Source organism: Suncus etruscus, chromosome 1 (assembly GCF_024139225.1).
Source record: "Suncus etruscus isolate mSunEtr1 chromosome 1, mSunEtr1.pri.cur, whole genome shotgun sequence".
In the NCBI taxonomy this organism is placed as follows: Eukaryota; Metazoa; Chordata; class Mammalia; order Eulipotyphla; family Soricidae; genus Suncus; species Suncus etruscus.
Window position 1 is genome coordinate 47,785,359 of NC_064848.1, and position 17,674 is coordinate 47,803,032.

The 17,674-nt window shown below is 36.0% G+C and overlaps 1 protein-coding gene across 1 annotated transcript in view; it reads left to right on the plus strand.

Moving 5' to 3' along the window:
- FOCAD (focadhesin) overlaps nt 1–17,674 on the plus strand; it is a 326,609-nt gene that overhangs the window by 79,873 nt on the left and 229,062 nt on the right. Inside the window, 3 exon segments of the mRNA XM_049769400.1 lie at nt 2,699–2,786; nt 7,279–7,481; nt 15,257–15,514. Coding sequence (XP_049625357.1) covers nt 2,699–2,786; nt 7,279–7,481; nt 15,257–15,514 — 549 coding nt within the window.

Here is a 17,674-nt window from a genome sequence, read left to right on the forward strand (position 1 = left end):
CTGCGGTCTATCCTAGGTTAGCACACGCAAGGCTAGTGCCTACTCTTGTGCCACTGCTCTGGCCCCCAAATTTTGACTTTTGTGGAAGTATGTTTAAAGTTTAATTGGACCTCAAGTTAAGGAGCATAGGGCACACATTAAGGAAATCTGACTGGGAATTTGGTACAAATCAGAAGTTGGGAAGAACATTTTAGTTGTGCGAAAAATGTGCCAATGTTTTTTATTAGAGAAATTTAAAAAATTGGGGGAAACATATATAGAAACACTAGAATGTGGCCTACTTTGAAAACAAGATTGTCGAAAAACTTCCACACTATATGGATGATATTACTAACAGCGGCATCATACTGGACATATTTTTGTGGGTATGGGTTCTGGAGCCTCACCCTGTGATGTTTAGAGACCACTGGTTTAGTTCTCTAGTGGTGCTTGGGTGGGTGGACCATAAACTATGTCAGAGATTGAACTGGGATTGCCTGCAGGCCAGACAGTTGCTGTACCCAGAGCTCGCTCTCTCTCTCTCTCTCTCTCTCTCTCTCTCTCTCTCTCTCTCTCTCTCTCGCTCTCTCTCTCTCTCCCTTTATTGAACACATTGAACAGAGAGTTGGTCCAGAATTTTGGCAGTAGAAGATCTTCTCAGTGGGAAAGAAGAGTGTTCAGAGCAGGGTCATCATTACAGGACATAGAGTGCAGTAAGGAGAAATTTGTACGATGTTAGGGATGCAATTTAAAAAATCACAGGTGGATACTTAACAGAAATTTATTTCTCATAATTCTATAAACTGGGAAGTCCAAGATTATACCCTTGGGAGCTAGAGTGACAGCAGGGACTTTGTCTTGCACGCGGCTGACCCAAGATGGATCTAGGTTTGATCCCTGGTGTCCCATATGGTCCCCTGAGCCAAGAGCGATTTCTGAACACATAGCCAGGAGTAACCCCTGAGCGTCATCAGGTGTGTCTGAAAAACCAACAACAACAAAATAAAACAAAAAAAAAATTATACCTTTGGATTTTTAATGTGGATTCTCCCTGAGCATCATCAGGTGTGTCCCAAAAACCAAATAGCAACAAAATAAAACAACAAAAAAATTACACCTTTGGATTTTTAATGAGGAATCTCTTTTTGGTTTATGGAGGGTTTTCTTTCTTTCTTTCTTTTTTTTTTTCATGGTTTCCTTCCATGGTGAATGAAGTGCCAGAGAGAGTGCACTGATGTTTCTTCTGATAAAGACATTCATTTCATCCTATTAGGCTCCAACAGCATAAGTTAGAATAAATATTCACAAAACTCTGAAAAATCAGCTTTCTTTTCCTAATGGTCATTAGAAGTGTCTAAATAAACAGGTTATGAAAGATTTTTTCAGCTTGATTAATCTAAAATTTCAAATTATACAACTGAATTGTAAATATATTTATCACAGATTTATTAATTTATGCTAGAAATTGATAGTAGCTCCAACATAATAACTTCTGAGTATATCAATTAAAGTTGTTTACTCTTAAGTATTTCTTTTTGGAGCTTGCTCATATTTCCTTTTTGCTTTCTTGAGTGTTCTCAATGATTTATAGGTGCTTTTAGTATGCAGGCATTTCTGCAAAAATTCTGCATAAAATAATATTGGCTAAGTTTGCAGAACCTTTCTAATATTAGTTTTATAACACATCACTTTATTTAGAAGCTTCAAATAGCATTTAATGTCACTTGCACTTTATTTATTAGAATTTAATGTTCTTGTCCTTTTTTTCCTTTTCATTTAATTTGCACACTTGATAAAGTTAATGATTTTAAGTTTCTACGGCAATTGCATTTTTAGGTTTAAATATGCTTAATAAATTACTGTAATTTGAAAATAATCTTTGCCTCCTTAGACACTAGACTTCTTTTATTATAATTTATTAAAATTTTTGTTTGATATAATGTATTATGTAAGTTATACAAGTGAATCATGCATATATAAAATAAGTAGACAATTGAGTTACTTTTCAAAATACAGTGTTCTTCAATTAAAAACTGGACTGTTTTCTGAGCTGGAATGATAGCCCAGTGGTAGGGCACTTGCTTTGCATGCGGCCAACACAGGATGGACCCCAGTTCGAATCTCAGCATCCCATATGGTCCCCCGAGCCTGCCAGGAGCAACTTCTAAGCACAGAGCCAGGAGTAACTCCTGAGCGCCGCTGGGTGTGACCAAAAAACCCAAAAAAAACCAAAACCAACCCTTTAATCCCCCTCAAACCAAAAAAACAAAACTGGATTTTTGGATTTGAAGGCTTGATCTATTGTTTTTTTTTTTTTTTTTTTTTTTTTTAATATTTTGTGGAGAGGAGAAATCTTCTAAGTGGTGCTTAGGAAGTTTGGGCCCCTACATAGTCTGCCCCCAATTAAATGTGAATGCCTGAAAATGTGGTGTTGCTTTGGACCCTGTAGTGCCTGGGGTTGTCTAGCAATAGGGACCTTCAGCTCTACTCAGAAGTAAACAGGGTTAGGGGACTATGTGGTTGACCTTATTCAAGGCAAAGCACCTTAATCTCTGTATTATTTGTTTTTTTAATCAGTCATGAAAAATATTTTGAATTTGTGTATAATGGCTCTAGCAGTCACTAAATAGTTTTATGATCATTTTGTTGTATAAATTCTTTATTATGTCTTATTAAAGTTTTGCACTGGAAACTGTTTAACAGCTTTTTTTTTTTTAAGGATCTTCCTGTTGAACTGGTCCTAATTGGGATAGCTTTACTGCTTCTACAGTCTTCGGCAAGTCAGCAGAAACCGATCTTAAGTCTAGGTAAATTAAAGTATACTCTACATGTCTATATAGTCTACACTGGTAATAGTATTGGCAATAGTCATTTGCACTATATATGCTGTGTTATAAAGTCCTGTATGTTTTGAATTTTTTTTGTTTTGTTTTTTGGGCCACACCCAATGACGCTCAGGGGTTACTCCTGGCTATGCGCTCAGAAATTGCTTCTAGCTTGGGGGATCATGTGGGATGCCATGGGATTGTACTGCGGTTCGTCCTAGGCTAGCACAGGCAAGCAGATGCCTTACCGCCTGCGCCACCACTCCGGCCCCTATTTTGAATTTTTGCTCTAGAATTATTATCAAATTAGAGGATGGAGAGGTGGTGCTAGAGGTAAGGTAGCCTTGCAAGCGCTAGCCAAGGAAGGACCGCGGTTCAATCCTCATCCCATATGCTCCCCCCAAGCCATGGGCAATTTCTGAGCTCTTAGCCAGGAGTAACCCCTGAGCATCAAACGGTTGTGGCCCCCCCAAAAAACAACAAACCCAAAAACAAACAAAAAAATGATCAAATTAATTTTTCCCATTATCCACTATGTTATGACTTGTTTGTATGTACTATAATTTACCAAGTATCTGGGTTATATTGGAACATTATAATTTTATATCTTAAACTTATAAGTAGCAATGGTATTCAAACAAAATGAAAGAACATATTAGTTTATTCATAATTGTGTAGCAAATTTATAAATAGTAGTATAAAATTATTATGTTGTTGGTCCACAGCTGGCAATGCTCAGGTGCTACTCCTGGATCTGTGCTTGGGGTTCATTCTTAGATATTTGAGGAGAATCTTGAGGTTCCAGGACCAAGTACAGATCACCTGCACATAAACCATACACCTCAGTTCATTGAGTTCAGTTTATCTCATCCCTAATAGCATAAAATTCTTGATACAAAGGATTTCTTAAATACTTAAATTTTGTTTTCAAACTCATTATATTCCTTTACCATTAAAAATGGATGCCACACTGAAAAGATTTAAATAGTGATAATTGTAGTAACCTAGCTAGAATAAATGAAAGATAACATTCTTTTGATGTCCAATATTTAAAGGAAATTGAGGAATGAGGCAAAGGAGGAAGCAATAGTGTTCTATGTATGAATAATATGGTAGAAAAATCATGTTGCTAAGGTCTGTTGCTAATCATGTTGCTAATGTTTCCATTCATTTAAAAAAAGTGATTGAGGAGCCGGAGAGATAGCACAGCAGTAGGGCATTTGCCTTTTCCGTGGCTGACCCAGGACAGATCTGTGTTCAATTCCCGGCATCTTAAATGATTCCCCAGCCTGCCAGAGCTGATATCTGAGTGCAGAGCCAGGAGTAATTTCTCGGTGCTGCTGGGTGTGACCTAAGAACCAATCAATCAAGTAATAAATAAATAAATAAAGTTTAAAAAAAAAAAAAAAGGGCCGGAGCAGTATTTTTGGATCTCTAGGCTTAAAACTGATATTGTGCACAAGACTGTGTGTGTGATGGCTGGGCCATCTTGGTGGTATTCAGAGCCATTCCAAACTCAAGGCCTACTTCTTTTTTTTTTTTTGGGTCACACCTGGCGGTGCTCAGGGGCTACTCCTGGCTGTCTGCTCAGAAACAGCTCCTGGCAGGCACGGGGGACCATATGGGACACCGGGATTCGAACCAACCACCTTTGGTCCTGGATCGGCTGCTTGCAAGGCAAACGCAGCTGTGCTATCTCTCCGGGCCCATCAAGGCCTACTTTGAAGCATGTTAACTTTGAGTCATCTTCCTGACCCCTTTATTTCGATTCTTAACCCCAAAAACTCTAGTCTCTTTTTTGTTGGTAGAAACTGTTTCTTCTGGACATTTCATGTAAATGAATTTAAGTTTCTTTTTTTGTACAAAGTGTTTGGAAATTTGAGAAAAACTTCAAAGCCCCAGAATAATCACATTTTTATATTTTGTTTTTGGACCACACCTGGCAGTGACTCCTGATAGTACTAGGAAGACTATATGGGATGTCTGACAAGGCAAACACCCTATCTTTCCAGCCCTACACATTTTTAATTCTAAAGCTATACTTTGTAGTTGATAATATAATCCTTTACTTTATGTAACAGCTACTAGATACAGAACTTTAGCACTTCCATAATATATTGTATAGTGACTTTTTCTTTTATAAATCAATGCTTTTGATTTGATATTGTCACACTTATATTGAATAAACCTGTTGAGAAAGATTAAGCTAGTATGTCATATTGAGAGTTAGTAAGAATCATTTTTAGTGTTTGGAGGAAGAGTTTTTAAGGAAATAGGATCATAAGAGAATACCTATTTCAAAAATTTAAAATACACAGCATTAATCTAGTATTATGATTCTTAATTATTAATATTCACTATTATAAGTTGAAAGTTATAAAATATATGTGATAATTTATAAAATAAAATATAGATAAATTTTATGATTTCTTTTTTTTTTTTTTACTTTTTTGGGTCATATCCAGTGGTGCTCAGAACTTACTCCTGGCTCTGCATTCAAGGATTATTCCTGGTGGTATTGAGAGAACTATATGGGTGCCAGGGTTTGCTTAATTGTTATTCTGCTATAGACTTTGAGACTAACTGGATCTGCTTCTCAGACTTTTCTAGTGAAGAACAGATATATATCACCATGTTTGTTCATGCAGTTTGTAATGTACTTTGCAGCTGATTTGTAAAAGAAGTGCCCCATATTTTTCTTGTTACTTACTCATAGAACCTGGATCTCTTGACTCTGCTGGATTTGACAGAATATGTATATGTTTATATATTATAATATTCATATATTTACATATAAAAGTTGTACTCAATTTATTTATTATTGTTATCATTTCATTTACTTATTATTTATTTCTACTTATTATTGTCTGTCTGGGCCATCTTGGTGGTATTCAGAGCCATTCCTAGCTCTATGCTCAGAAATAATCTCTGATGATCTTAGGGAACTATTTGTAGGACTAGGGATTCAAATCAGCATCAGCCATATTTAAGACAAGATTTTTAGCTTGTCTATTAACTCTCTGGTCTCCAAAGTTAAAATTTATTTTAAAGATGGTGCCGGAGTGGTAGCGCAGCAGTAGGGTGTTTGCCTTGCATGTAACTGAGCTAGGACGGACCACAGTTGGATCCCCCAGAGTCCCATGTGGTCCCCCATGCCAGGAGCGATTTCTGAGTGCATGTCCAGGAATAACCCCTGAGCATCACAAGGTATGGCCCAACACCCCCCCCCAATTATTTTAAAGAAATTCAATGGCAAAAATTGATATATATATTTTTTCTCTAGAGGTAACATCAAGCTTTTAATTTGCTTTAAGTAATCTTTTTTTTTTTTTTATAAATAAGATAGGACTATTCAACAGATACTGGCACACATCACAAAGAACAGTCAGTGCTGGCGGGGATGTGGGGAGAAAGGAACTCATTCACTGCTGGTGAAAATGCTGTCTTGACCAGCTTTTATAGAAAACAATATGGAGATTCCTCGTGAAACTGGAAATTGAGCTCCCATTTGATCCAGCTATACCACTCCTAGGGATATATCCTAAGAACATTAAAATGAGTACAAAAATGCCTAGTCACTTGTACAGCTACTTTTAATTAATGAACTAGTTACACTCTAGGATTGATTTGTCTTTTCTTTATTTAAAAAGTATTATTATATTTTAGATAATAATTTTTTTTTTTTGGTTTTTCGGACCACACCCGTTTGATGCTCAAGAAGTTACTCCTGGCTAAGCACTCAGAAATTGCCCCTGGCTTGGGGGGGACCATATGGGACGCTGGGCGATCAAACCGCAGTCCTTTCTTGAATAGCGCTTGCAAGGCAGACACCTTACCTCTAGCACCACCTCGCCAGCCCCAGATAATAATTTTTAAATAGTGTTCTCATTTATTGTATTGATGTCTTATTGCATACCGCTATTACAAAATGATCCTCTACTTATTCTTCCAGTCTGTTCTTTCTTTTCTCACACGTCTTTAGTTATTGATTGAAATATTGTGTTTTTAGTATACAGTTTCTCTCATCTCCTCCATGTGCCCCAGACTCTTCACTTATCTTCCTGTGTTACATCATTATTAACATACTTATTCCCTTATTCTCCTCTCCCCAACCTGCCACTCCGATACTTCCTGTCCACAGCAGTTCTGCAAGCTAACTTGGGCTTCTTTGTTTTCTGACAGCAATATAAGCTTATTTATGAAAGCAGAAGCCATAGCACGCCCCCAAAAACAGCTTTAGAGACATACATCCTAAACTATCCCACAATTCTGCTGAGTAAAGTAGATGTCAGCAAAGAGATTCATAGGATTTAAGGGGAGAAGAAAGTGATAGCATTTACTGATGAGAAGAGTAGCAAAAAGAAAAGAAATAGGGCTATTCATCTATTCCATGTCTGACCCAACTATAAAGAGCAAGAAAAAACTTTTCTGTGATTGTTATTTGTTTTTAAAAATGGGAATTATTTTCATGCAGCTTTGAAGCTTCTCTCTTTTACTGAGGGTAAGAAAATTCCAAAGTCCTCCCTGCTCCTCGTGATGCCAGTTCTGCAGATATTATCTTCTACAGCCTTAGAAGAGTGCATATCTATGGATGCAGATGGTCCTTCTAGGCAGCAGTTGGCACTAGACCTTTTGGAACTGGTACAGCAGGAATCCTATGGGGATGACCAACAAAAGGTAATTACTTCTCTTCATTAGGCCTAAAATAGGGATGTGGGACTTATGTCTTTGCAGATATTTCTTTGGGGGAAGTCAGAGTATCTGTTTATTTAAGTTAGTGGTATTTAACTTATTTCTTTTTTTTTTTTTTTTTTTTTTTTTTTTTGGGTCACACCTGGCGGTGCTCAGGGGTTACTCCTGGCTGTCTGCTCAGAAATAGCTCCTGGCAGGCACGGGGGACCATATGGGACACCGGGATTCGAACCAACCACCTTTGGTCCTGGATCGGCTGCTTGCAAGGCAAACGCCACTGTGCTATCTCTCCGGGCCCAACTTATTTCTTTTGATTGCATTGTATGATCATAATGAACTTATTAATTTTTTTAGTTTTTTTTAAATTTTATTTTAGGTATCATTATTTACAAACTTACTAGTATAGTTTCATACATGAAATATTCCAGCACCACGCCCTCCATCTAAATATCAACTTCCCTTCACCATTGACCCAGTCTCCCCCCTCTCCCCACCCAGCTTCCTACTAAAGACAAATTCTGTTTTTGTTGTCTTTGGGTATTTGTTTCTCCATTACAATGATTCTATATGTCCCGTATATTAGACAGATTATTCTATGCCTCTCCCTCTTTTTCTGATTAACAACTCTCAGCATGATACTCTCCAGTTTCGTCCATATCCCAATGAATTTCATGGTTCATTTTTTCCTTTCAAATAATATTCTGTTGTGTATATGTATCATAGATTTCTTTTTGAAATCCAGTCATCTGTTATTGAACACTTTGGTTGTTTCCACATTTTGGCTAGTGTGAATAATGTTCCAATGAACATGTTTAACCTTTATCTTTGAATTATATTTTCCATTAGTGATATAGATCTTAATATTTTCTGTACTATTCAGGGAAATATAGATCTTTTGGTAAATAACTTTTTGGATATGTTCTGTAACCTTTTGTTCTTCTTGAGTTTCCAAAATCTATCTGTAGTTACATATCTGGAGTATCCTACAAAGAATAAGTCCTTTTATTTAATGTTTTTTCAAAATATTTGACTATGTAATAATTTTTATCAAATCCTATTGTTTAATAAGTGCAGCATGTTGTTTTGCCTGGTATACTGTAAATTGGAAAATTCCAGTGTTTGAAGGTTCTGTCTCATATTCAATTTTGAATATGACACCTGATGTTAGAATCCCTGGAAGAATGATCTTAGTGTCTCTTGTATATGCTTTTGTTGTATGATCTGGAATGGAAGACATTAGACCTATCACACAGTGCTTCTATTCTTCTTCTAGGCATGTCTTCATTCTGTTTCATTAGTTTCATTGTTCCTGTTACAATAACGTGAAAGTCAATGTCTAGTGTTGTACGAGCTAGATGTTTTCTCTTATGGCATTTTGAATTTTGCCTTAGGCATATTTTATTACTTCCCAAATACTTCATTTTGTTTGTTTTATTTGGGACTATATCCAACGATGATCAAGGCTTATCTGTGATCAAGATGATCAAAGTTCTGTGTTCAGGGATCACTTACTTCTGGCAGTGCTTGGGGACTATATGTGGTGTCAGAAATTAAACCAGCATTAACTGCTTGCAAGGCAAGAGCTTTAATCTCTGTGCTATTCTTTCAGCCTCCAAACAACTACTTTATTTTTTGGTTTTGTATTTTTTTTGGGGGGGTAACAGTTGACACTGCTCAGGGCTTACTTCTGCCTCTGTGGATAGGAACTACTCTTGGTGTTCTTAGGAGACCATATGGGATACCAGGGATTACTTAGATTAGCTTTGTTCAAGGCAAGGAGCCTACCCATTCTACTATCTTTCTTGACTTTACTAATTACTACTTTTATAGGGGTCAAAGAAAGGCTAATTTAGATAAAACTGACAAAGCACCTTAATTCTCCATAAAGAGAAAAATTACATAAATACAAAAGCCTTAATTGTTTTACTTGCAAAAGCAGAACTTTATTCATTTAATTATATATTTAATATTCTATAGCAAAAATACTAGCATTAGGGGCCAGAGCAGTGGTGCAAGCACTAAGGCGTCTGCCTTGCCTGCTCTAGCCTAGGATGGACCGTGGTTCCATCCCCTGGTATCCCATATGGTCCCCCAAGCCAGGAGCGATTTCTGAGTGCATAGCCAGGAGTAACCCCTGAGTATCTGCGGGTGTGGCCTCAAAATAAAAAAAAAACTAGCATTATTATTACTTGTACGTACAGCAGAAGCTGACTAAAACAAATTGAATGTGTACTATATATCTCTAAATTTAAATTTTCTGGAGCATTTTTGTTTTGTTTTTGAGAGGTAGATCACACATAGTGTAAAGCATGTGCTCCAACCCTATGAGCTATCTCCCTAGTACCTACATTTAAAAATTTAAAACTTCAAGACTCAAACTAGTTACTTGCTTTGCATTAAGGTAAGCATTTTATCTGTCTTATCTTAATAGTGATACAAAATGTTACCAAGTTTTCTTTTTAAAAGGTAGACTTTTTACCTTCATATTTGGTTTGCCCATATTCAACAGTGATTGAAATTTGATTGGGGATTCGAGTTCTTGTCCTTTAAATCACGAATGATGTTTACTACAGATCACCCTAACTCAAAAACATACATGCTCAGATTACTGTTTGCTCAGGTGTATGTGAATCTTGTTCATCAACTCGAATGTCTAGACTTTCTCTTTAGCAGCTGGTAAAGGGGGGAAGAGAAAGAAATACTGTTCGATCTATAAACATCCTTCTGATGGTGCTGGGCTGCTTAATTGAGGATTTGAATAGATATATGATCACTCTTTTTAAAAATTGAAGCCAGTTTACTGTAGGATTTTCTCCTGCACCTGCCAAGGCTCACTATTCCAAACATACTTATAAATTTAACATGTCCCAAACTCTCCAGGTCTCTGCCTGGCTCTGCTTTTGCACATAATGCTCTTTTGTCTACTATTCATTCTTTGAGACCCAACTAAATTTTTCTCAGCACTTCGAGAACTCATTACTCTCTCTTCTTTGTGTTCTCAGCACTTTTAACAAAATTCATTATATATTGTCTTAATTTGAGAGATTACATATTTGTATCTACTGTTTAGTATGTGGTGAGCACAGTGAGGGAAAAATACTTAACCCCTTTCATTTTTTAACTTTATTTCTTAAAGAAACAGTCATTTCCCAAATGTTTATTTTTAAATTTTAGCAATTATTTTCGACTCTTGCTAGATACTTATGCTTTTTCTTGGCTTATCATGATGAGAAAATTAAAATAAATATTTTAGCCAGTTATAAAGCCAGTTATAAAGCTGAGTATGCATTTATTTTTGTATGTATATAAGCTAGGTTGTTATCTTTATCTTGCAATCCAATACCTGGACCTTATCATTTATATATATATATATATATATATATAATGAATAAGTTTTTGTTCAAAGACTTGTGTGCTTTTGATAAGGATCACTTTACCATCTGATTACTAAAAGACTTTTGTATAAAAACCAAAGATTTATTTATTTTTTTCAGATTGGTGCCCAACTTAACAGTATTTTATTTATTACTAGAATAAATCTTCAGAAGCACAATTCTGGTGAAAAAAAACAAGGATAATTAGTTATACCATATGATTATTACTTACTCACTTCTGAAAATGAAATAAGATACTTTTCAGCCTTCTATCTTTGTCTATTAAATGACATGGTGCTGAAGATGATGTGAATTGATTTCATTCGGTGATAATAAATCTCTCCCTAGTCTTTTACCTGTTGACTAGATTTTTTTCAGAGGTTTTCATAAATAACTTCTTTAGTTCAATTTCTGTTTCTGTTCTGCTTAGCAGAAACTATCCTACTTTTAACAGTTTCCTAGTTTGTTTTTCTATATCACCTATTTTTATTAATCCTGGTCCTACTTATAATAAGCCTGTTTCAGTGACTATAGTCTTTAAAATTAGCAAAACCCTGTATTTTATGTTTTTTTAAAATGTACAAGTTCTCATAGTTCATACTTATGAAACCTGACTATTTTTATTTAAAAGATTTTCAACTTTTTGTTTACTTTTCTGGTTTCGATTGAAGCCACACCTGGTGGTGCATTGGCTCTGCACTCCAGAATCACTCCTTAATTATGCTTGGGGACCATATGAGATCTTGGGGATCTAACTTGGGTGAGTTATGTGCAAGGCAAGTGCCCTACACACTCTACTGTTCATCTGGCCTCAAGCTTCTCAACTTTTAAAAACTGTAGAAGATATTTTACGGCTACTTGGTATTGACTTATTTTTCATGGTTATTCTCTTTGCCTTATTTATTTTGGATATTCTGACAGAGACTATATGGGGTGCCAGGGATTGAACTTGAGTTGGTAGAATACAAGGTAGACTCCCTACCCCCTGTAATACTCCACTCCTTGCTTTATGTATTTACTTTATTGAGATACAGTTCCCCTAATATAAATATCTCTGATTTAAATTTTGTTGTTGTTATTGTTTTTGGTCCACACCTGGTGACTCTCAGGCCATGCACTTGGAAATCGCTCCTGACTTGGGGGAACCACATGGGACGCCAGGAGAATTGAACCGTGGTTCTTCCTAGGCTAGCACATGCAAGGCAGATAGATGCCTTACACCTACCGCCATTGCTCCAGTCCCTCTGATTTAAATTTTTAATATTTTAATTTTAATGTTGGGTACCATGGCTTATAAAAAGTTATTAGTAGGATTTCATACAGGAATTTTCCAGCACCATACACTTCACCCAGTTGTCTACTTCTCTCCACCCTTGTCCTAGTGTTCCTCCCCATCCTTTCTTCCCTGAAATTAGCTTCCTACTGAAGACAAGTTCTTAGTTTATATTACCATTGGGAATTTATTATTCTCCTATTTTGTTTCCACATATTCTGCATATGAGAGAGTTCATTCTGTGTCTGTCTCTCTTAAGTAACTGGTTGTTTCCAGATTTGGCCTATTGGAATAATGCTGCAGTGAACATAGTCTTTTCTAAGTAGAGTTTTTGTCTCGTTGGGATAGATGCCCAGAAGTAGAATTGCTGGTTCATTGGAAGCTGAATTCTTTTTTTGGGGGAAGTCAACAGTGGATAAGGGCTCCCCTTTTCTCCACAGGTAATGCTAGGATTGCTTGTTTCTCTTTTGATATATGCCAGTTTCTCTGTTGCGTCATGATATTGTACTGTTGTTTGGGATTTTGATTTCCCTGATAAGTGATGAAGAGCACTTTTTCATTACCTGTTGTTTATTTTCACAAAAATTTTACAGGGATATATTATTTATAATAGTTGAATATAGAGATAGCCAAATGCTAATTAATATTTAAGGACTAAACAAAATATAACACATTTAAATAATGGACTATTATTTGTCAAACAAAAAAATACTGATATAAGATATAAAAATGCATGAAACTTGAATAGTAACTTTCTTTTTAGAAGGGATTTGGGCCACATCAGCAATGCTCAGGTATTAGTTCTGGCTCTGCCAGGAGTGATTTTCAGGAATCAGTTTGGGAACAATACAGAATGCTGGAGATAGAACCCAGATTGGCTACGTGCAAGGGAAGCATCTTATGCTCTATACTATCACTCTAGCCCCTGAATTGTAGTTTATATGTGAAAGAGGCCAATCATAAAGCCAGTCATAAAACACTACATATTACTGGTTCCTATTATAGTAAATGGCCAGAAAAGAAACAAAAAGCAGATTCATGTTTGCCAGTGTCTAGGGCAAACACAAACTTTTAAAACAGGAGGCCAGTTCACTGTCCCTCTGACTGTAGACTGTTTGGAGGGCCGACTATAGTAAACACAAAAAACTATGAGCAAATTTCTATGCACACTGCATATATCTTATTTTGAAGTAAAGAAACGAAACAGGAACAAATACAATATGTGGCCCGCACCCGTAGTTTGAGACCACTGTTCTAGGGTATTAGGGGAATAGGAATAATTGTTACTTGATATGGCAGTCTCTGTAAGGGTGATGAGAATCATCTAAAGTTAGGTTGTGACTGATACAATGGGCAAGCAACTTGTATATTGCTGACCTAGATTGATCTCTGGCACCACATATTGTCTCCCAGAACACTGCAGGAGTAATCTCTGAGCACAGCTGGTGTGACCCAAATATAAAACTAAACTAAGAAATTAATAAATAAAAGTAGGTGGTGAAAATGACTATTTTATCATTTTAAAAATAACCAAAACCATTAATTATAAGCATTAAAATGATAGCTTTTATGATATACAATTTATCTCTTTGAAATGTATTAACTTTTATATAAATCTTTCATGCCTATTCCGTCAATTGTTATCTGTGTTCTTATCATTTGTGACAACGGGGATTTCTAATTAGTTTCCACATTGTAAATGGAATGAATGCCATTATCTAGTGCTGCTTTAATGCCAATGACTTCCCTAAGTCTTTTTTATTTTGTTTTGTTTTTGGGCCACACCCGGTGATGCTCAGGGGTTATTCCTGGCTATGCACTCAGAAATCACTCTTGGCTTGGGGGACCATATGGGACACCTGGAATTGAACTGAGATCCACCCTGGGTCAGCTGCTTGCAAGGCAAACGTCCTATCACTTTGTTATTGCTCTAGTCCCTTTTTTACTTTTTTTTGGTTTGAGGCCATACCTCTCCTTGCTCAGGGAATACTCCTGGTTCTTCAATCAGGAATTACTCATGATGGTGGTCAGGAGATCATATACAATGCTGGGAATTGTATGAGTATGGGCCATCACTACTCTCTGTACTATTGCTTCATCCTCTCTTCTGAGTCATTTGGACACCTGGCTTACTTTCACAGATTTCTATGTACTTTTCCCTGCCTCCACCTTTTTTTATTACTGTGAGGAAGCATTTTTTCAAATCAGTTTAAGCATATCATCTTCTTTGAGGTATCATTTCAGTTTAGAACTGTCAAGAAATTTTTTTTTAATTGAAGAAGTTATTTAAAATTATTAATGAATCCCCAGGCTCTAATTGGACCAACTTTATTCTGTTTCTTTCTGTTACAGAAATGAGTTGTTCTCTGTACAAGTTTTCGTCTGCCAAAACTGCCTCAGAGTAGGACTGGGAACTGGGAAAATACAGTGCTTTTTATATATTTGCTCTGATTGGCCAATACAGTCATAGTGATAATGGATTTTTCTGAACTTTGTTGCTTCTGAATCTTGTATTTCGATACATTTTATGTCTCTAGATTTGAAGGAATGGTAACCATGAGGAGAAATTACAACACATTGTTCTGAAGTTCTACTTCAGAATAACAATAACTTAACAATTATTTCCCTCTTTGCATAATTCTGTAAGCGCATAAATACACAGAGAGGTTTGAGATAGGAAGTAAAATTTTTGTATTCATTTTTGGGGAAAGGCTTCTTTTTTCTTTTTGGTTTTTGACCACACCTGACAGTACTCAGAGCTTTCTCCTGTCATATGCTCAAGAATCACTTCTGACAGGTCTTAGGAATCATACAAGATACTAGGGATTAAACCCAGATTGACCATGCTGGCATGTGAAAGAGGAGTGCTCTCTGACACAGAAGGGTTGATTTCTTACAGGGAAATATTAAAAATCAATGAATTTTTGAAAATATTTTGGACTTTCTTTTGTAGTGCAGAGCTGAAACTCAAGTTACATGCCTGCAAAACATTTGCTTTATCAATGAACCACATCCTTAGCCTATTTCTAACATATATGTATATGAATACATATATACATACATATATACATATATGTGATTCACTCCTTATTTTATTTGTGTTTTTTTTTTAGCTGTCTCACAAATTTCTGTTTCCCATAACTGGCATGTATGGATCAATATTTACAGCCTGGAGGATCCTTGAAATAATGAGAGAAGAGTCAGCAGCAAGGGACTGGTTGTCTTCAATCAAATCCTTGCTCTCTATTATGACAGAAGTCCCTATGCATGTTTTTCTTCTGCTGGCATACCTCCTTGTTGAAGATAAAGGAAAGAATCTTCATCAAATACTAAAGGTTACTACAGAATTGGCCCAAGCAGATTCTTCTCAGGTAAGGAAAGAAAACAACAGAACCATAATGGGACAAAACCTATTGAAATTACGTATTATTCGTACTTTTTTATTTAATTTATTTTGGGTCACACTCAACTGTGCTCAGGGATCACTTCTGGTGGAACTCATGATGCTGAGGACCAAACCTGGGTCAGCTGCCTGTAAGGAGAGTGCACTATGTGTTGTACTATCTTTGTGGCCCTTGCATTATTCTTACTTTCTGGGTGAAGTTTTTCAAGTTTCAAATGGCAAGATGACTTCTTTTTTCTTCTCCTTATCTACACAAATTGTTCATTTTCTTCTGAGCTGTCTATACTTAATGATTCAAAAATTTTTTTTGTTTTGTATTTTTTAATAAAGTTTGTAATTCAATGGACACACAAAACAAAACTGTGCTGAGAAAAACAGTTTCATAAATTAATAAATGTTAGGAAGTTGGGGAAAGAGGTCAAGGTAACAGGAAGAAGGGATTAGCCAGTCTTTTGTACAGTCGTGTGTGTGTGTGTGTGTGTGTGTGTGTGTGTGTGTGTGTGTGAGAGAGAGAGAGAGAGAGAGAAAGAGAAAGAGAAAGAGAGACACTCAAATCGTTGTGTGTGTGTGTGTGTGTGTGTGTGTGTGTGTGTGTGTGTGTGTGTGTGTGAGAGAGAGAGAGAGAGAGAGAGAGAAAGAGAGACACCCAAATTGCGGGGGCAGGGCCCGTGCTGTAACGAAGCACACTTATACAAATGAGTGACAATACAAAGTCTGAGTATGAAAATAAGATTTTCTCTTAAAACACATTTTTGGCATAGATGAAAAAAATGTATGTCAGGGGAATTTGATTTAAGTCAGTATTATATATATATATATATATATATATATATATATATATATATAATATATATTTATATATACACACATCCCAAGTTCTGCATAACCCAACAAGAAAGAAAATCCTTGTTTGCTCTTTAAACAATTTTTTTTTTACTAGAAAGCACTTTTTACAAGAGGTGTAAGGAAATCTGCACCTCTTGTAATTCTAATATTTTTGTTTATTGATTGATTTTCTTAGAATGACTTAATTCTTGTAATCTGTCCAGGAGGCATACCTTTTAATATAGACATAGTTTAATTAATCTAGGGTTAAAATTCTTAAATGGTAGGCATTAATCTCTTTTCAACTCTTGTAATTTGATCTTCCCTGAGTTACTTAGTAGACTAGAAATACATCGGGACCTTGCTAGAAGTGGCATTAATCAATCTGCTGGCAAATGAGGAAATTTGGACAAGCCCTGGTTTTCCCTATCTGTATAGGCCTTGAAAAAAAGCAGGAGTCATTTATAAGATAAACCCCTTTATATATATTTAAATTTTAAATTTTTAAAATAATTTTAATTAGTTAGGGTTTGGGTCATACTCAGTGGTGTGGGGTGTGTGTGGCAATTCCTGACTTCGTGTTCATGAGTGGCTGGGGTGGTGTGGGAAACCATGTGCAGTGCTGGCAATTGAACCAGGGTTAGCAACAAGCAAGGTAAGAGACCTGTTATTCTCTCTCCCATGCCCTCACCTCCTTTTTTAAAAAACAAAACAAAACAATAAACTATATATTTAACAGTAATCTTTTTTTTTTTTTTTTTTTTTTTTTTAGATAGAATTCCTAAAATGCATGCTCTGTGGAGGGAAGGTTTCCTAATAGCATAGTATGAGTAGAAATGTTTTTTATGGGGGGGCCACACCTGATGATGCCTAGGGCTTTCTCATGGATCTGTATTGAGGGATCACACTTGGTAGGCTCAGGGGCTACAAAGGGTACTAGGGATTGAATCCTGGTCAGCCGTGTTCCAACCATACTTACTCTGCTATCTCACTGGCTGCTCAGATAAGTCTTTATGTTATTATCTGTTTATTATTAATTATTATTATTATATTTATTAGCATCTGTATTATTATGTTTATTAGCATATTTAGGGAAAGTTCATATCTTTATGGAAAACTCAGTGTTACTTTAGTCAAAAATTTGGTGGTCAAGGTTAAATAAATACTATTTCTTTCAGATGTGAAGTTAATGCATTTAGAATTTCTTTTTGTCTCCAGTTTTGAATGCTAAATCATTTTTGTCAAGTAAACAACTGTTGATCTCATAAGAATATTTTCTTTTGACCAGACATCCTCTGGTCAT